General features: G+C 40.6%; 1 protein-coding gene across 2 annotated transcripts in view; it reads left to right on the top strand.

Annotated features, from left to right (window-relative positions):
• Nucleotides 1-20,272, top strand: part of LOC121953918 (nesprin-2-like) — a 77,608-nt gene that overhangs the window by 14,729 nt on the left and 42,607 nt on the right. The window contains exons 9-23 of one of the 2 annotated variants that reach the window (XM_042501200.1): nt 5,652-5,814; nt 8,579-8,766; nt 9,061-9,211; nt 11,085-11,267; nt 12,552-12,689; nt 12,831-13,025; nt 13,165-13,474; nt 13,784-13,852; nt 14,387-14,520; nt 15,345-15,474; nt 15,560-15,771; nt 16,565-16,765; nt 16,908-17,036; nt 17,735-17,926; nt 18,579-18,653. In XM_042501200.1, coding sequence (XP_042357134.1) covers nt 5,652-5,814; nt 8,579-8,766; nt 9,061-9,211; nt 11,085-11,267; nt 12,552-12,689; nt 12,831-13,025; nt 13,165-13,474; nt 13,784-13,852; nt 14,387-14,520; nt 15,345-15,474; nt 15,560-15,771; nt 16,565-16,765; nt 16,908-17,036; nt 17,735-17,926; nt 18,579-18,653 — 2,470 coding nt within the window. The remainder of the gene's footprint in view (nt 1-5,651; nt 5,815-8,578; nt 8,767-9,060; nt 9,212-11,084; nt 11,268-12,551; nt 12,690-12,830; nt 13,026-13,164; nt 13,475-13,783; nt 13,853-14,386; nt 14,521-15,344; nt 15,475-15,559; nt 15,772-16,564; nt 16,766-16,907; nt 17,037-17,734; nt 17,927-18,578; nt 18,654-20,272) is intronic. The other variant, XM_042501199.1, reaches the window with a different exon arrangement.

The raw sequence follows: 20,272 nt of genomic DNA, 5'->3' as shown, positions 1-20,272 counted from the left end.
AAAACAGAAGTGCTTGAGTATTATTTGCAGTACCATTAATAACCACAAAAAAAAAATCTCAGGCTGTTTTGAAGTGCTAAAGAAACCCTCCCCAAACATTTCACTATCCAGGACCATATTTTCCCATGTTTTTTTTTATTTATTTTAAGTGACTAATAGGAATAAAAACGTTTTTAAATTGGGTCTGGTATGGAATCAGAGGGCTGCAGCAGTGATGTAACAGGTTGCATTGTAACCACTCTGGGTGTGTTTGCAATGGCAATTTACGTCCACTAAAAGTTCTTGTTTTTTCCTCTGACAGGCTCAGATATTATTCAAAGTTTGTGACCACTATTAGAGATGGACCTTTTTATTAAAGAGTAAGATCCTTTTTGTTTGACCAGAAACAGCCCTGAAATCAGTATTACCAAACCCAAATTTAACCAAACTCCATTTTAAAAAACAGGAATTTTAGCGTGTATAGAGCCAACATTTTTTGCATATTTAATTGGTTGAATCAAGAATTAATTTCAGCCAAACTAGACTTTGTGATTATTGGAACAGTGAAAAGATGAACTAAGACAGTTTTTGTTAGTTTTATTTTGTTTCTAAAATGTTTGTTTACATGGATTCTGGTGGGTTCGGCAGTAATGATTTTGGGGCAGTTTCTAGTTAAACAAAGGGATCTTACTCTTCAACAAAACACAGAATAACAATCCAAGCCAACATGAACACTGTTAGTGGATTTAAATTGATGCTGCACAAATGCCCGGAGAGCTTACCACGCAGCCAGTGTCATTGCTGCAGCACTTTCGCTGAAAAGTTGACCATTTTTAAATAATTGTTGTTCATATTAGTAAATTAGGCACAAAACATGGTTGAAAAATACAGACGTTAGCCTTAAAAGTCAACATCTCCTAATCCTAACTCTGTCTCCTTTTCACTATTTCTTTCCATCTGCACATCATGAAGTGACGTAGTTTACTCCACAGACTTGACATGAGTCAGTGTTTCCGTTGCCACAGTCCTGCAGCACTGTGTCACACGTTTTGATAAGCACTGATGAAGCTGAAGAGGAGCTGATTCAGAGTCAGTGATGACTGACCTTCAGCCTTTGTCTGCGTCTCGCCTCGCTAAGTTACGGCAGATGACTGCTGAGGTTTGACTTGCCGAGGGATTAGATGCGTTGACACTGGCCCGCTGCTCGCCTTTGTCCCCCAAAACAAACCGGGTGCTCCGTCACCCGGCCCAGCAGCTGCCGTCTGCTGACACGAGCCTTTGTGCCACCGGGCCCTCAGCCTCGGGGGCCACCGAGGGCCACCATCCTCTCTCCTCATTGTGTGAATAAGATGCACACGAGGCAGATGTTTGTCCTTAAAAGCAGTGTCCCTGCTCCCCTGCCTCCTCCTTCGTTTCAGTCTCCATCTCCTTACACCTGGCTCAACAAATCTACGTCTTTAACGCCCACACATTGTGTTTTTGTTTCTAAAATAGTTTATCATGTTCTTAATTTCAAGTGGAGCTTTTACATTTTATTTAGTATCATGTCGTTTGGCAGTTTAATGCTGAAAGAAAGACAACACAGTTCTCACAACCCCTCAGCGCTCTTTTCGTGTAGACTTAGGTCTGGTCGTCATGGTTATAATGGCGCACTTCTCGCTTAATACAGTAATTTGTTACATTGAACAAAGAATTGTGAGAGGATAGAGTTTCAGCAACTTGGAGCAGTGAGAGGGTTTTGTGCTGAGAGTAAAGAAATAAGAGCAGTGGTGCAAGAACCGTTGGACATTTAAGCAGCGAAACTAAAAGCTATAGTTATAAACTTTAAACAGAACGAAACTTTTATCTTCTGAAATAATCAATGAAGTTACGCTGCTCTTTGTAAGTAAATACACACAGCGTCTCTCTTAGAGAGAGTCAGTCAGCAGCTCTGCACTGCTCTCTGCTACATTCACATTTTAGAGGATGTCAGTTATATTTTACATATTAATGATGTGTTATTTCAGCCACCCGCAAGTGGCTGTACACATGTGTACACATTTTGTGAATCCAGCCAAGTAGGAGCGTCTTACTGTCTGAATAATGTGCTCTTCAAAAAACAGGAAAATACTGCACCATTCTGATTTACGACCAGATTTTTGTGGTCAATGGTGCAATCGCTTTCTGCTGCTTTAAATTAACAATATACCAACAATGCACCTGAAAACACCTCATTTCCACAGATGGACCAAAGTACATTTGCTACCTACAGAACCTGGGCGCTGGTGTAAAAATGATAACTAACATTTCAAGTTGCCATGAGAAAAGAAAAAAAAAAAGAAAGAGTAAGGCATAAGAGGCAAAGGGTTGTATTTATTTAGTCCCTTAATTAAACAATGAAGTTACACTGCTCCTCGACTCATGATAATTATTTATAAGGGTATTCATGCAGCCTGTGAGAGAGCAGACTCCTCAATATCATTACTTTACAACTCTCTGCTGTTTTTCAGACGTGTAAACGCTCCGTCTCTCACACCAGGTGCAAAACATCACATGATCATTGTGGCTCATGTCTGAATGAAGCCATTACTGTTACAGATAGACGGTGCCGGCAGTGATATGTATTCCACGTCTGAAAAGGGCTTCAGATTTACGTTCTGTATATCTGTGAGTCGTTCTTCCCTTTTCTCCTCCACCTGTTGTTGTACTAACCCGTCTGCATTATTCAGTCCTTGTGATATATGACTTGTTTATAGTGCGCTGAACCCCGAGCTGGTTTATTTGTAAAGTAAGACGGTGGCAGATGGAGGTTTTTCCAGACTGAAGCTCCCCGCTGGGTCTGTCTGTGTCAGCAGTGTCGGCGCTAATGTGCGAGCTCGTATCCAGTAAACTGTAACAACAATAAACAGCTGCACCTGTAATCTGCTCAAGACCTGACTGACTTTAATGGGCTTCTGTTTTTTTGTTCCTGCTTGTTGGCTTGTTGTTGTTTGTTGTTGCCGAATGGTGTAACGTGATATTACAGTATCCTTGATGGCTCGTTTCCAGCCTAAATCTGTACTGTTCCACTCTTGAGTACTTTAGAGACGGTCTTTGCTCCGGCTAAGTTGTCCTTCTAAACATAAATGCATAATTCAGGACATTTTTACATCTAAACACGTTAACATGAACAGTTCAGCACACAGAGGTTTTGTAGGTTTTGTATCTCAAACATGAGACTTTTTGTTCCACTTCACTTTATGGTAACTTAAATTGTCTGTAAAAAAAAAGTGAAACTGGATGAATGCAAGAAAACTAACAGTGAGAGTAAAACTCTCAGAGTAAGTGAGTAACTGATGAAACAAAACAAAATCTGTATATTTAAAAAAAAAAGAGGGGAAAAAGCAAGAATGATGTTGGACATTTCTGACTAAATACTAATAACCATAAAAATCATCAACACATGAACAGATAACAAAAACAGTTTAGTTGTAGTTAGTTACAAATTTTCCAGGGGAGCTGCTGTGACCTTGAATGAACCTGTTACTGCATCCAGATGTTTAGAGAGACAGGAGGAGGAGGAGACAGCCGGACTGCAGAGTAGGGAGGGGGAGATGGAGGAGGTTGGGGGGGGGGGCTGCTTGCTAGTAGATGAGCCATCGCCATGGAGTAGCCTCCTCACCAGCCCGTAAGTACCTTTCGGCCACATCGCGCCCCAACGCAGCCGACTAGCATGAGGCTGAGGAGGCAAGTGGGTAAAAGGGGAGCAGATCGGGTGTTTTGTTGTGTAAATAGGAGGAGATGGAGGACACACAGAGAGCAGGAGCGAAGGGGGATGGGCTGGGCTTTGTCGGTGCAGGCATGTAGACAGGCGGACGCATGCAGAGTCATTCAGAGCAGATTCAATTGAGACGCCAGCTCGAGCCGTCTTGTGTGTGTTGGTATTTAGGTGGCAGCTTGGACAGCAGTTCTGTGTGTGTCTGTGTGTGAGTGTGAGTGTGTGTGGATGCAGTGAGCCTGTTTATGTCCGTCTATGATCGCAGCAGCATGCTTTTGATGTCACTGATGTTGCTCTCCGCCCCTCCATGAACTGCCACATCCTCACATACTGTGGAGACATGCAAGCGCGAGCTCCCACCTGCATGCACAAACACAAACACATGCATGCAGCTGCATCAGGAGCCAAAAATAGACGAGATCACCCCCACACTCTGTTACTGCAGCATCAGCATCTGAGATTGTTCAAATTTCTGTCTCATTATGCAAAACACACAACAGTTTTCAGTGTACGGCTAGAAATGAAAGCAAAACACAGCTTCCGTGATGGCGTCAGTAACAGCTGCTTGATGCTGCTTTGTTGCATCACTCAGGTGTGTTGGCAACATGAACACTGGACACCTTGAATAGTATCTGAACTAGCATGACACCTGCACACGGACAGTTAAAATTAAATAATCAGTGGTAATGTTTGAAGAACATTACTATTAAATCATGTGATGTGTTTGAGCTTCAGTCTTTCTGCACCACCTGCTGCTTCCTGCACCTCAAGATGCATGTAGCACAATGTTAGTGTCCTGTGGGACTTGTGTTTTCTCCAAATTTGGTGACTTTTACATTTTCAGACTAGATAGCCACTCTTAGAGCACAGACCAAAGGCCCTAAAATCCCCTAGAAAAAGTGAGGGAGGGAGAGATGCACAGTAACAATGATGGTAACAGTAACATAACATATAACAATAGTAATAGACATAAAAAAATAATAAATGTAATTTATGATAGCATGTAATGTTACATGCAAGACTAACTGATAAAGAAATGATCATTATGTTGATGAAGTATCCCTTTAACTGTAAAATGTCCTGTTTGGTTCATGTCTCAAAAAAATAATTCAAGGGATCTGTATTAAACAGTTCTATTAAAGTAAAATCTCTGATCAATAATTAGCCTCAAAAATCCAGCACTGGGTGGGCTGAGATAACCAAAAATAGTGTCCGCACACTAGATGATGCTCCTGTGAACACTTCTTACCTCCACATGTGATATTTCGGGCGAACAGAGTTTTGATACTCAGAGTTCTCAGCAGCTGCAGTCACATGACAGTGCGCTGTCCCCCTCTCAGTATTGTGTTGGTTTGTGATGATGCAGGGCACTGACCTGAGAGCTGAACTGGAATGCAGCCTCTCTCTCAGACAACACCCAGCTCCCAGTCAGATGTAGGTCAGCCTGTAGCTCCGCTATAATGGCTCCTGTTGTGTCATACGTGAGAATGATAGCAGCGCTTCCCAGACGCTGTGATGAGCTGCCACAGTGATAATCTGTGGTGTAGAGCCGAGTGCCGTGCTAACGTAGCGGGGTGATGGGTGCAATTCTCACTGCGGAGTGCCAGAAGTGAAGCTGTCCTTCTGCATCTTAAAGTGTCCCAAATCTGGTTGTTTATGTTTTGACAGTGAAAGATAGATGCCCAGAGTTACTTCTTGTCATTTGTTTTAATAGTTTTTGGACTGTGATGTAGCTCTATGGTACAAAATAAAAAGATAAAGAAGGCTGTGATACACGCACAATACTTTTGTGAAGATCAATTTGTGTTTTCATGGGATTTGTTGGCAATAAAAGGATGTAGAATATGTAGTTTTGTAGAAGACCAGAGCAACAGAACCAGTGTACCAGTTGAAGATTTTATGGTCTTCGACCAACGCGTCCTTTTTCTCTCTGCAGGGTGAGGAAGCTGAAGGAGACGCTGGTGACGGTGCAGCAGCTCGATAAGAACATGAGCAACCTGCGGACGTGGCTGTCTCGCATCGAGGCGGAGCTGGCCAAGCCGGTGGTCTACAACGTCTGCCACAGCGATGAGATTCAGAGGAAACTGGCCGAGCAGCAGGTGGGCAGAGACAGAGTGATTCTTGTTTTACTGTGATGTTTGAGCAGAATTTTAGTGCCTCATGAAAGTGTATAGTTTTAAACCAGTCAAATATCCAGTGAGTGAAAAAGTGGAGCTTTCAGGTGCTGAGGGTTTAATTATACCATTTGTATGTTTAGTACTCGACCCATGTTCCACTGAATTCCTGAAGAAACCTTGCTTTTCTTTCATGCCTCCATGGTGAGCGAATAATCCAGAAAGTGAGAAAATTCTTGATGAATTGAAGTCATAAGCGACAGCATTTAACAACAAAACTACATTGAAACTTCTGTTTACAACTCATACAGTATAATCCAAGTCTCATCTATCTAGTCGTATGCTGAGTACCTCCAAAACACATGCATTTTTGCTTGAACTTGGACTAATTATAAGGGATCTAAAATTTAAATGTATTTAAGCTTTCCTCAAAGCCAGACTCTCCTGACAAAAAATATCATTTTACCCTGCTGAACGTGGGAGCTGCTGGTCTACAGCTGCCTTGATCATTAAGTTTGTTTGTGTTATAATGTGACCTTTGGAAATCCAAACTATCCCTTTAAAACACCCAAATCACAGAAAAACACAAACATTTAATGTGACTGAGGCAGTGGTACCAGCAGCTCCTGTGTTCAGCAAGGTAAAATTTCTGTTTTTGTCAATTCACGCTGTCTTTGAAGAGAGCATATTAGTGTTACTTTTAGTTCAGTTCAGTTTTAAATACTAAGGTTTTAGAAAAATACTAATAAGGTTGTTGAATTTGGAGCCATTCCTAAGGCACGGCAGCTTTATTTGTATAGCACATTTTATACAACAGGGCAATTCAAAGGGCTCTACAGAGCAATAAAATATAACAGCTTTATAATAAAAGAGTAAAGAGATAAAATATTAAGTGATTTAAAAAAAATAAATTAAAAATCACTGTTAAAATAGCAAAAGTGCAGACAAGAAGTTCAAAGAAAAAACAACATTTCCAAACCAAACAAACAAAAAAAAAAGATCTCAGGAGCAAAGGTAAAACAAATAAAACATAATTGGAAATTCTCATGTTTCTATGTGGAGGGACAGTGGAAGTTACCAGCAAAAGAAAACTTTCAAATTGTAATTCACAGAGCTAAAAATATAAAAACCAGCACCTCCTCCCGTTTCAGGCCTCTAATAACTACCAAGCTCAGACATCTTCCAGGTATAAAAAGGCTTAAAAAGCTTCATGATGGCTCAGGGCGGAGTTGAGGCTCCACTTTGAGGGGAGACACTGCAGGAAAGAACCTCAGTCGCACAGTAGTGATGCACGCCTGCTTTTAAAGCCCTTTGTGTTACGGCCACCCTGCAGTGGCCCACAGCATAATAACAGAAGAGTGGAGTAATGTGTGCTGCAAAGTAAAATCTCAGCAAGCTGCAGGAAAGAGGGGTGTTTGTGAAGGAGGGAGCTGTCACATTGCGCTGAGAGATGGTAAATGCATCGAGTGCCGGACCTCAGTCAGCGGCCCAAAGAAAGGAAATGGACTTCAGCCTGTTGGTCCATTTGTAGCCCGCAACTATTTCTGCTACTATACTGAAAGGAGAGAGGTGTGTGGTACGAGAGGCCCGTACCTGCAGGATCTTGGAGAGTTAGAATATTTCTTGTTTTAGTTAAATGATCTATTATTTATTATTATTCTAATTTTAGAATATTATCATCATTATTGTTAATTTTTTTGTTGTTAATGCCCAAACATATCTTCAATTTGCTTTAGATAATGATGTTCTTGTTCTATAATGAAAAAAAAACAATTGTTAAAATGTGCTTTGGCAATACTGTTTCACTGTGGTCATGCCAATAAAGCCTCCTTGAATTAAATTTATAGATTGTGCGGTCAGATCATCATGCATTGAGATGCTGATAACTTCGTACTAATCACTTTCTGTCTTCTTGAAAACACATATTTGCGATTGCAGTGAGGCAGTTGACAGAAAAGTAAATGCGCTTGAATTCTTGAGCTGCGTGCCTGAATTTGGACAGCGCCATGGCGGAGTAAAAAGTACATGTCTGGAGAGCGAAATGCTCCATGAAAGAGAGGGAGAGGCGTATGACAGACAGGCAGAAATAAGGTGAAAAAAGAAAAAAGAGTCAACTGGTAAAAGTGAGGAAGAAACACAGCAGAGAGCCCGGCCGGCTGAAAGAGACGGCGCCACAGAAAAAAGGCTGCGGCTCTCTCCATTAGAGGATGAAGGACGGGTGAAATAACTCCTGTGTGGATGGGCTCTTTAAGCTTTCATCTGTCACCATGGCAACCCAGAGAGTGGTAACTTTAAACAACAAAAGTGCTGTCAGGCTTCAGAGGGAGCTACTCACTCTTAAAAAATCCCAATGTGTTGTTGAGGTCTGGCAGTAATCCCAGTCTGCACGACTCGGCGACTGTCAGTGAAAAACATCAAGAAATTATGAATGATTGTTTTCTTAAGTCTTGTTTTTTTCTTGTTTCTCTTTCACTGCTGCTTTTAGGAATGCTTTGTTTTACTGAGCATCATCTGCTGCATTCGGGAATGAATGCTTTTGTAATTTATGTGTTTTATTTGAGCATCTGAAAACAGCGTTGAGCTCAAAATGACCAGACAACCTTAAACTCTGAGCTTTGATATTCCACCAGTAATACTCATGTTGATGGGAAGAAATGCCTAATATGAGCTGCATGAGACACCGTGAATTTCTGGTTTGTTTACAAACTGTAGAGGTGATCGAAGTTTCTCTGTGCCGTTTGACCTCCAGGATCTGCAGCGGGACATTGAGCAACACACGGAGAGCGTGGCCTCGGTGCTGACGCTCTGTGACGTCCTGCTCCACGATGCGGACGCCTGCGGCAGCGACTCGGAGAATGACTCGATCCAGCAGACCACCCGCAGCCTGGACCGACGCTGGAGGAACATCTGTGCCATGTCCATGGAAAGGAGGATGAGGTGAGCGAACAGAGTCACAGACTCTGCCTCAAAATAAACAGAAATCCACCAATAAAATCTTTAAAATTTCAAAATTGGTATATTGGATCATTGAATTGAGTTACATTTTTTTTCTATAATGACCAAAAAAGATCATGTAAATCAATATGTGAATGAAGCAGTCTTTACTTGATATGTTTAAAAAAAACAACAACATAGACATGCATTATATGGTGATTTTTTTTAATGAACTGTCTTCAGCTGATCACACAAAAATATATGAAAAAATGAAATGATCTGCTCTGTTGACCTCAGGATCGAGGAGACGTGGCGTCTCTGGTGTAAGTTCCTGGACGACTTCTCTCGTTTTGAAGACTGGCTGAAGACAGCTGAGCTCACTGCAGCGAACCCGGACTCTGCCGACGTCCTCTACACCTGCGCCAAGGAAGAGCTCAAGAAGTTTGAGGTCGGGAGACAAAACTTTTTTTTTAAATTTTATTTATTTTTTTTTAAAAGTAAAGGCAGGATTTAAACTTCCCCTCCACTCAAAAATGTGACTACATTGTGATATTGAGCTAAATAAACTAAACTTAACTTTTTAATGTCATAAGAAGCATCTCAACAAATAGAAATTTTACAGAGGTGTAGACTTTGACTCACTTTGACTCAAGTCACAAAATTTAATTACTTTAGACTTGACAATAAAAAGTTAAAATAAAAAATAAAAATCAAATAAAAAAAAACAACCTGAAACTCGGCTTGGACTTCACATGTCTGGATTTAAATTTATATATTTATTTATTTTTAAATGTATTTATTAAAACAATAAATTTATTTAGGAGACTAATGGAAAGAAAAGTACAGTTTTTAAAAGCATTAAAAGTTTTGGTAAATTTAATGTGTAACTATGAGCACATTACGACTCGTCCAGGACTTTTAACTCAAAGTTAAGGACTTGGGGCTTGTCAGTATTGACTTGGGAGTTGCGTGGAAAGACTTTAGACTCGTGTGAATTGCAGAACAATAACTTGGTCCCGACTGGATTTTAGTCCTTCAATTTTAAGAAAATGAATCAGCTCTGTGTCTTTTTGTTTTGTTTCCTCATTAGATATACCCCAAATATGTATATTTTCCACCTTTATACAGTTGAATTTGGACTCATATGTTCCACTAAGAGGCTGGTAGATGACCAGCATGTGGGATCAGTTGTTGTTGTTTATTTTGTCAGAAAATTAAATGACAGGAAAGCATTGCAGCTTTGCAAGGTGAAGTTCAGCGCTAAACGAGATGATGTCCCGCTGCGACTGCAGCGTCAGGTTCAGGTATATTCTGGTGCCCGGAGACTCAGAGGTAACCTTTGATGTGTCAGTCTGGATTTAGAAACACAGATTAGCGTTTGGTAATCTGGACTCTGCCGAAGTGTCCTCATCACCACGGCAACAGGGATCCACTGTAGATGGTGTTGATTTTTAAACACACTTCGTCCTGCGGAGGACCGGCGACCTACATACTGACCATCAGAGACATGTAATGGAAGCTGTGGGAGGGTAATGGTCAGCACAGAGTTCAAATCCATAAAGTCACTGGAAAAGGTTGTTAATCCTCCAGAGCAGCTGGATGTGTGGTGGAGGCTCGCTGTGTGCTTTGAGCAGTTTCAACTTGTCAGACTGAATATTTATTTGATTTAAATGTTAATTATGAATGTTTTTCAAACCTCTATACAAATCGCAATATAGCTTAAAGGGACCGTTAACCCCCATGTTAAAAACACGTTTTTCCTCTTACCTGTAGTGCTATTTATCAGTGAGATATCGACTGTAAAGATGTATGCGAGATGCCGTTAGGTTTGTGGTGCTCAAAGTGGAACTATTTTATGTACATATCACTGCACGACTGAGCTCAGTTTAGGGGGACGCTGTTAATGTTTACGTCTCATGCTGTCATGAGTGTGAAACTTCATGAGTAGATGCACGCTTCCCTCTGCGTGATGATGCACTTCGTGGGTGCAGTTCAGTAGAGAAAATAGTTCCTACATGAAACTGCGGATTATCCGATTCTCTCGATTATTTTGAGTAGCCGGGTTATGATTTCTGGAAGGAGACATTGCTGTTGAGTTTCTCACATAACGGATAAATCATGCCCTTTGTTTTGTATAAAAACTATTTTTTTTTTGAGTGACATTGTTTAAGGCTACAGTGATATACTGTGTGTACATCTTTGACTGATACGAGACTGAACTTCTGCACATCACAAGCCCAAAAAATTATGTGCCTTCTCTAAAACCTTATCAGAGATTCATTTGTGCTCATATTTCCTCATTTTCATATTTCTTCTCTCAGGCGTTCCAGCGGCAGGTTCACGAGCGTCTGACTCAGCTGGAGCTGGTCAACAAACAGTATCGCCGCCTGGCCCGGGAGAACCGAACTGATGCCGCCAGCAAGCTCAAAGTCATGGTCCACGAGGGGAACCAGAGATGGGACAGCCTGCAGAAGAGGGTGGCTGCTGTTCTCCGCAGACTCAAGGTGAGACAAGGAGAAGACCTCAAATCACACACATGCAGCCGGTAAAATCACAGGATATTTAGAGCTGTGTTAGGAAACTTCCTCACACACTAGCAAGACATTAATAAATGGGATCTGAATATTAGCCAAAAACAATATCAACAACATAAATGAATAAGATTAACAGTCAGAAAGCAAACACGCGCATGTATCGGACCTCTCCAGCTGAGCTGTGGTATCTCGCTGCTCTCAACTCTAAGCCGTCAGGATTTAGGTCACCTCTCAGACGGTGACGAGGCACGAGGCGTCACGTTGGCGGGAAGCCGTTCGCATCGCGGCATGTGGCTCTGAGCAGATGGACAATATTTATGTTGCTTTGCAAAGGTTGCATGGAATCAAAGAACCGATTGGTGCTGGTTGACCTCTGCGGGCTCGGCCCCCCGTAAGCCATATTCACATTCACTGGAATATGCAGCAGAGCAACATTCAACGATGCTTAATGCGAAAGTAAAAACAAACAGTGGTTAAGCCTCTGAAACCCAGATCAACATCACTTTTCTGGTGCCTTTCACAGGTATTAAGGCTTTTGAACCCCAAGCAAATGGTTTGATTTCTTTTGAAAATATTGTGGGAAAAGGCGATGAGCAACTTGACAAGAAAAGTCCTGCAAATCATAAGAAATTAGTAAATTAAGAAAAATATTTAATAAGCTTGGGGAAAACTGCGCATTTAAAATGATCTTAATTAAATATTTAAATTATTTTACAGAATTATTATCATTTTTAAGCAGTTTAAGCAGCATTTTTTAAACAATTTTTCCAGTAATTATCCTGTACTTTTTCCTAATTTCTTGCAAATTTTTGGGTAATTCCTTCTGAAGTTGCTCATTGCCTTCCTCTCATGTTTTTGAAAGAAAGCCAGACAATTTTCCCAGGTTTAAAAGGGTTCACACTGGAGATAAAGGTGTGAATGGCCCATATTTTATGGCACTGAGATATCATTCATTTTAGTTCTACAACACTTATTTACAAACCCTTTTAATTTATTTTATCTGTGACTTTTAACAGTTGAGCACCACAGACAGAGAAAAAAAGAGTTATGATCCAGGTGACGAAAGTGATTGTACTAAATTCTGATCAATAAAGTCAATCCAAGTTAAACAGTCGCACCTAAGATGGTTTACACCTGCAGTTTGACCTGCATTGGTGATTCCATTGTTGTAGAACTTCTTCAGCCCTCCTTTTAATTTCGGACCGTCCTCCCACGTGTGTGAGGAAATGACAAATGATGTGTGTCCTCTTGCAGCACTTTACCTCTCAGAGAGAAGACTTTGAGGGAACTCGTGAGGGGATCCTGGTCTGGCTGACGGAGATGGACCTCCAGCTCACCAACGTGGAGCACTTCTCCGAGAGCGACATCGAAGACAAGATGAGACAGCTGAACGTGAGTTACACTCTGCTTCTGATGAACGTTGTATGTCATAAATTAGCACTCGGTTCTCATGTTTATCTCAGTTAAAGACACATTTTTTAAAGCGTCTCTAAAAAAATATACTGAATCCAGAGTCTTTTCCTCCCTCTGCAGGGCTTCCAGCAGGAAATCACCCTGAACACCAACAAGATCGACGCCCTGATCGTGTTTGGGGAGAACTTGATTCAGAAGAGCGCTCCTCTGGACGCCGTGCTGATCGAGGACGAGCTGGAGGAGTTGCACTCCTACTGCCAGGAGGTGTTCGGCAGGGTGGCTCGCTTCCACCACCGCCTCGTCAACAGACGCCCGGTCAGGACTACACGCTGTTTCCAAACATGTTTTTATTTTTATCAGTGTTTGAGGCTGTTTCTAAATGTGCGTATTGCTAGCAGAAAGACATCTCAGTGAGTTTTTGGTTTCTAATTCTTCTTCTGTGATGTTTTTTAAGGTTCTGGAGGAGGAGCGGGAGCTGTCAGACCGGGACACAGACCTGGAAGACTCACCTGATCTCACTAACGGGACTTCCTGGGGCGAAGCGAGGAAGAAGGAGGGAGGTGAGGAGGTACCAGCAGGAGGTGGAGCCTCAGCTGGACGGCAGGTCATGTGCCACCTCTTAGTGCCGCCTCTGGAGCGGTCAGGAAGAGAGACCCCCGTCAGCGTGGACTCCATCCCACTGGAGTGGGACCACACCGTGGACGTGGGCGGTTCGTCGTCACACGAGGATGATGAAGACACAACCTTCTTCAGCGCTCTGTCAGGTAACAGCTGCTCCTCAGCAAAACTCTCTCTCTCTCTCTCTGTATTTATAAATATTTAGATTAAAATCACAAAAGACCCGCACAGGAAGATTTTTAGTATACAACGCACAGGAAGAATTTGAAAAAAAAAAAAAATACAACACGGAAGAAAAACGTAAAATCAGTGGTTAAATTTAAAATCAAAACAGTGCAGTGCAGGACTTAAAGTGCAATTTCAGGAGTAAGTTACAATATATTAATAAAATAATCCTTTAAAAAAATAAGCAGCAAGTAATTACAGACACCGTTGACCTCCACTCTCTGTTCCAGATGTGAAGGTCACAGAGAGCTCAGAGTCGATTGTTAAAGCGACTGTCAGAGCTGTGAAAGCTGCCTCGGGTAGGCACTCTGCCTCCTGCATGCTGCTGCTTCTCTGTGTGCTTATGGGCCAACATCCCGTCTCCTAGCAACCCCACATCCCTACCCAGCTGTACCCCACATCCCCATCCCTAATGTAAATCACAGACACCTTGTTTTTTTTTTTTTTCTTACCCTCAGCTGTAGGTGTGACTATGCACAACTTATCATCGACTTAAATTAGTCACATATAATTTGAGCAAGTGTTTACCAAGAACTTTATAAGCTTGCATGATGTGATAATGGATGCTCTTTACATGTGCAGTCCATTTGTGTCTTTTTTATTGCATGTATTTGACATAAACTTCATGCATGTGTCAGAAACTTTATGTGAATCATAGGTTTGTGTGATGCCTCAGTAATCAGTCTTATGGTCTTATTTTTCAAAATATGACTCCATGTCTCTTTATATCTGTCTGTGGTTTATTTTTTAGCCTTTTTGTTTCCACCCCTTCATTTCTACTTATTTGTTTCAGCACTTTTACTAAACTTTTTTCCTTCTCTCTCTACGCTCAGTGAAGTCAGTGACCGACCCGCCCAGCTGGCACCAGCCGGGCTCCCCCGAGAGGAAACGAGTCCCCCGAGAAATGATCCAAGGCCTGAGCTCGTCCCCCACACACTCCAGCACTCCTTTCCACCAGCAGGGCTACGTAAGGACACCAACAACCTCTGAATCTTTCAAGTCACATTACGCTTATTTATATGGTGCATTTAAAAACAACCACAGTTGACTGAAGTGCTGTAAACATTACAACGAATGATGCACAGATAGATAATAATAGATAATAGATTAGATAGATTAGATATTATTTATAAAGGCTCAAAAACAATAACAACAAAATGGTTGTAAAAGATTACCAAGCAGAGAAAGAAGAACATAAAATATTAAAATCACTATGAGCAACCAGAGGCCATTGAAAACATGTACATTTTAGGATTAGTCTTAAGCTTCACGTCTGAAGAAAATTTGTCTTTGACCGAAGATGAGTGTTTTGGCTTAACCCTTTGAAATCTGGAGCAACCTCACTTTTCTTGTGCTGCTTTCAGATGCCTTTCTCAAGTGTTTAAACCTTTGAACCCTGAGGAAATTGACTGTATTTCTTTCAAAAACATGGGGGGAAAAAGGCAGCAAGCAACAAGAAGATTTAGAGAATTATTCTTAAAAGACAGGGAAAACTGTGTAGGGAAAAATGAAAAAAAAAACTTCAGTTAGCTAATTATCACAATTGCATTTTAACAGAATTGTTTTAATTTTTAAGCACTTTCAAGGTCATTTATGTTTTTTTTATAACAGATTTTCAGGCAATTTCTTTTTACTTTTTAAAAAACGTTAAGGATTTAACTTTTAGGTACTTTTGACTAATTTCTTGCAAACATGTTCTTTTTTTCATTGCTCATTTCTGTCTTCCCATGTTTTTCAAGTCAGTTTGCTCAGATTTCAAAGGGTTAAAGTGATGTGTTTTCCTGTGTTCAGGCCAAGCTGATGTCTGAGTGCAGCGGCAGCATCAACAGCTTGAAGAGAGTCAAGCTGATCCTCAACGATGACGAGGAGCTGGAGGATCCAGGTCTGACCAGCAGCACGGCCGACAAACAGACCAGCACAGGTAACCTGACGGAGGGAAATAAACCACAAACACACAAACACGTTTACAGACTTCACAAGTGTTTATGACTCCTGTATCTGTGCAGGTGTGATCGAGCGCTGGGAGCTGCTCCAAGTACAGAAGTTCAACAAAGAGACGGACATTAAGCAGGACCTGGAGCAGTGGCAGAAGCTGAACTCTGACCTCTGTGATGTCACTTCCTGGTTGGGCCGGGTGCTGCCTGAGCTGGAGAGGCTACAGCGCATCGCACCGTCCACCAGCATCCGAGACATCGAAGTCAACATCAGGAAACTGAAGGTACAACGGCAACAAAGCTGTCTGATCACACGAGACAGTTAAATGAAGAAGGATAAAGACTCACACAGTCACATCTGTACTGACATTCATAGAGTTCGTATGGTCGTGAAAAACCTGGAAAAGTCATGGAATTTGCGAATAGCAATAGAAAGGTTTTGGAAAATTAAATAAACACTGAAAGTTTTGGAAAGGTCATGGAATTTTGTTTCACTACCCTGTATAATAACCTATGATGTATTCAAGGACCGTCTGGAATTTTGAAATCCAACAATAGTTTCTGGCTGTGATGCGTGGTGTAATTGGTGTAATATATAAATATTTTAAAGAAAAAAATCAACAAAAAAGCATTATTTTCTTTAAAAAAAGCCAAAACTTTAAAAATACAAACAAAAAACAACATTTCTTCTTTAAAAATCCCCTCATTTTTTTTAAAGAAATGGCCTTAATCATTTTAAGACTGCAGCATGTTGTCTTTAAAGTTGAAAATACAGCCATTTAAAGTTGTATCCCCCTCCCCAGTGCCTCAAAAATGTTTTGACATGCCTCCTCCTTTAGTGCTGTGGTTGTATTTAAATATTCAGTTCTAATCCTGTTTTGAATTCATAATTTTTTTAAAATAGTATATATTTTAAAAAAAAGGTAGTATACAGTAATGAAAAAGAACTGATCAGGAGTATCGATGGTCATTTCAGAGAATGCATGGTTTTTCAAATTTGCCTGAAAAGTCACTGAAAGTCATGGAAATTAGTCGAAATTTGTATGACCCCCCTTATCTCCTCCTTGTCCTGTTTAGGAGATGCAGAAGACCTTCAACAGCTACAAGTGTCTGATGATCTCCGCCAACCTGAGCAGCCGTCACTTCCTGCGGGGCGACAGCGCCGAGCTGCGGGAGCTGCAGGACGCCCTGAGCTCAGCCAATCACAGCTGGACGCAGGCCTGCAGCGGCCTGGAGAGCTGGGAGAGGAGGCTGCACTCTGCACTCATGCAGTGTCAGGTCAGACATGGAAACACTTCTAAACACATTTACAATAAAGAATAAAGAGTTAAACTAATATGTGTGGCTCTAATAGACATTTAAATCAAGCATTAAAGACAAACTGCCTCTATGACCTTTGACCTCTGCTCTTGTTCTTCAGGAGTTTCATGAGACGCTGCACTCGCTGCTGTTGTGGCTCTCTCAGGCCGAGAACAGACTCAGCGCTGTGAATGTCAGCGACCAGTCGTCGTCACGTTTTGCTCTGCTGGAGCATCGAGACACGCTAACGGTGAGGACTTCAGAAAGTCAACATAAGACCTGCTGAGTAATAGATATCCACATGGACATTTTTAAAAACATGGTCAAGTATCCCCTTCAGTTGTTGTTTCTTTATAGCACCCAGAAACATTCACCAAACATCCTCTTAAATGTTGGAGTTCCGATGTGTTCATGAGATTATTTTTGCCAGCAAAATTATTTCCAACAGCTACTGTAGGTTTTATGGAAAATTAAGTTTTTATTTTGGCACTTACAAAACTAGTGTTTTGAGTTTATGTTGTTTACTTGATTATGTTTTGTTTTGCCTTTTAAAGATACAAATATGTCTCATTGATTTGATAGGGTTAAAAAAAAGAATCACTTTTTTTTTAAATACAAAAGACGAAAACTTTTCTGCTATTTATCCGCTGTTATTGTCTCAGATTTACAACTGTGACAACATCTTTATTGTGACCAAAACTGTATAAATTGCATCGGTTTCTTGTATCATTAGTTCTGTACTGAACTGGCAACAAATATACATACATATATATATGTACACTTAAATGAGCTGACAATATTGACAGTCCGCCTGCTCCAGAGAAACCTTTCATGCTAATGAAGAGGCTTGACTGAAACTTGATTTTTAGGATGCTAAACTGTCTGCATATGAAACATTGTTCTCAGCTGTGTACCGACTGCTGTGCTCTCTGTCGCCCCCTGCTGAAGGCTCTGCAGGAGGAGCTGTGCAGCCACCAGCGGCAGGTCTCCTCCCTGCAGGAGATCTCCTCTCAGCTCCTGCTGGAGACCACCGGAGAAGACAGCATTGAGGCCAAGGAGAAGGTCCACGTCATCGGCAACAAACTGCACCTCCTGCTGCGACAGGTGGCTGCTGACCTGCACACACTGCAGGAAAGACTGGTGGGTCGTTTTGACTTTTTATTTCAGTTTGGTTTGACTGTGCTGTGGTATAGTTTTCATACACTCAATGTTTTTCATGCCAAAAAGCCTTAAAGTAAGCAAATGATAAAAACATAATGAGCTGCAAACAGAACTGATATTATGCTCCTTGATTTTGCACAGTCTCATCTGTCTTGAAATTTAATCCTGGCTCACCATTGAAGCTTTTAGACTCAGTTATCAGGGTAACACTTTATTTAATTGGTCCGTAATTTCTGAATTATTTCCAAGGAGTCTCCTGGAAAAGACTGTAATTTGGTAAATTCTCAGAAAATGGAGACTGTGTTCACCTGGCACAGTATCAATAAATAAATCTCAATTAATTGTGAGTGTAATTTAGAGAATAATTCAGTCAGTGCACAGCAAGTCAGCTATAGTGTGGAAATTTTCTACTTGCAAAGTGCATGAAGAAAATGAATCAGTCTTAAATGCCCAACAGCAAGAACAACTTTATTATCATTTCACAGCAGGTCAGTCAAACACACAGAACAGTAGAGTTGCAGTTTCCAATTTAAGATTACTCAGAACAAACCACATGAATTAGATGCTATCAAAGGTGAAGTCAGGTCCCTGCCAGTCTTATCTGAAGGTCTGTGTGCTGTCTGTATCTCAGGAAATCTGCTCAACCAGCTCAGAAATGGACAGCATTGGTCTGGGAACACTCCACTCTCCTCTGCAGCCGTACAAGGTACACCTGATTATTTACCTTTGGTTGGACTCTGCACAGTCTGCAGTCTGTAGTCTTGTAGCAGTGACATACAGTAACCAATGACCTTTAATTATAACTATAACAGGTTATGGTTTATTTATATTTTCGGTAAAGGCCATTTTTAAGGGATATTGCCTTGAAAAACTAAAGTGCTGGAGAAAGAGTTCGGATGATTTTTTGTAGCAGTAGCAATAATACATGGTAAAAAAAAAGCTAAATATCAAGTAAACATTAGTATGTTTTAAAGCATTTTGTAAATTAAGTTATGAAAAAGTCATAGTATTGTATGCCATAAAAATATCAGAATAATATAACCTACAATATTGTAAAAAATGTTTGACAACAAAAATGCCCAAAAGATGTCATAATATAGTATGTCCCCCATAAAGCCTGAAAAACATCATGGTATATCATGTCCTAAAACACTCAAACTCAAAACTCAAATACTTAATAGTATAGTATGGGCTCAAACAAGTCTAGAAACCCTCATATCATAGTATATCTTCAAAATAGTAGTCAAATAGTGTGTAGTGAAAAATATATTTTAAAAAATCACAGTATAATATGTCATCAAAAATGCATCAAACGTATCATAATATAGTATGTCCCAAAAATGGCCAAAAACACAATAATATACCATGTCAAAAGAACGACGGAAAATGCGAGCTTAAAACCACATAAAACCCAATGAAACAGCATGCTGGGACACTCCGTAGCATAGAATGTTGCAAAAACGGCCAAAAACACCATAAAATGGCATGTCCAAAAACCGACCCAAAGTGCAATCTTAAAGCATGCAGAAGAATGTAAAGCAATACTGTATTACTGTATTTTGACAAATGTCAAAAAATGACATGTCCTAAAACAGCTGAAAACAATTTTAAACCATATAACATAGCGTGCTTAAAACATGCCATAGCATAGCATTTTGCAAAAAGGCTAAATGTCGAAAAAATGACCAAAAAAACAAGGCTATAGGATGGTAAAAATGTCAAAAAACGACATGTCCCAAAAACAGCTGAAAACCCCACAAAACAGCATAACAGAGCGTGTTGATGGACGCCATAGCATAGACTTTTGCAAAAACAGCCAAAAACGCCATAATACATCATGTCAAAAAAATGACCAAAAAAGCAAGGCTATAGTATGGCAAAATTGTCAAAAATGGACATGTCCCAAAAACAGCTGAAAACAATTTTAAACCACATAAAATAGTGGCCTGAGACAAGCCATAGTATAGAATTTTGCAAAATCACATCATAAAAATGCATGTTGAAAAAATCACAGAAAAAGGCAAGGCTATAGTATGGCAAAAATGTCAAAATATAACCCGTCCCAAAGACAGTTACAAACACCTCAGAACAACATAAAATAGTGCAACTACTCATGCCATAGCATAGAAAGTTGCAAAAATGGCCAAAAACATCATAAAAATGCATGTTGAAGAAATGACCAAACAAAGCTAGGCTGTAGTATGGAAAAAATGTCAAAATATGACACGTCTCAAAAATTGCAAAAAGCACCTCAAAACAGCATAAAATAGCGTAACTACTAATGCCATAGCATAGAAAGTTTCAAAAATTGTCAAAAACATCATA

Source organism: Plectropomus leopardus, chromosome 14 (assembly GCF_008729295.1).
Source record: "Plectropomus leopardus isolate mb chromosome 14, YSFRI_Pleo_2.0, whole genome shotgun sequence".
Taxonomy (NCBI): Eukaryota; Metazoa; Chordata; class Actinopteri; order Perciformes; family Serranidae; genus Plectropomus; species Plectropomus leopardus.
The sequence above is the reverse complement of the archived record's forward strand: the minus strand, read 5'-3'. Positions and strand labels throughout refer to the sequence as shown.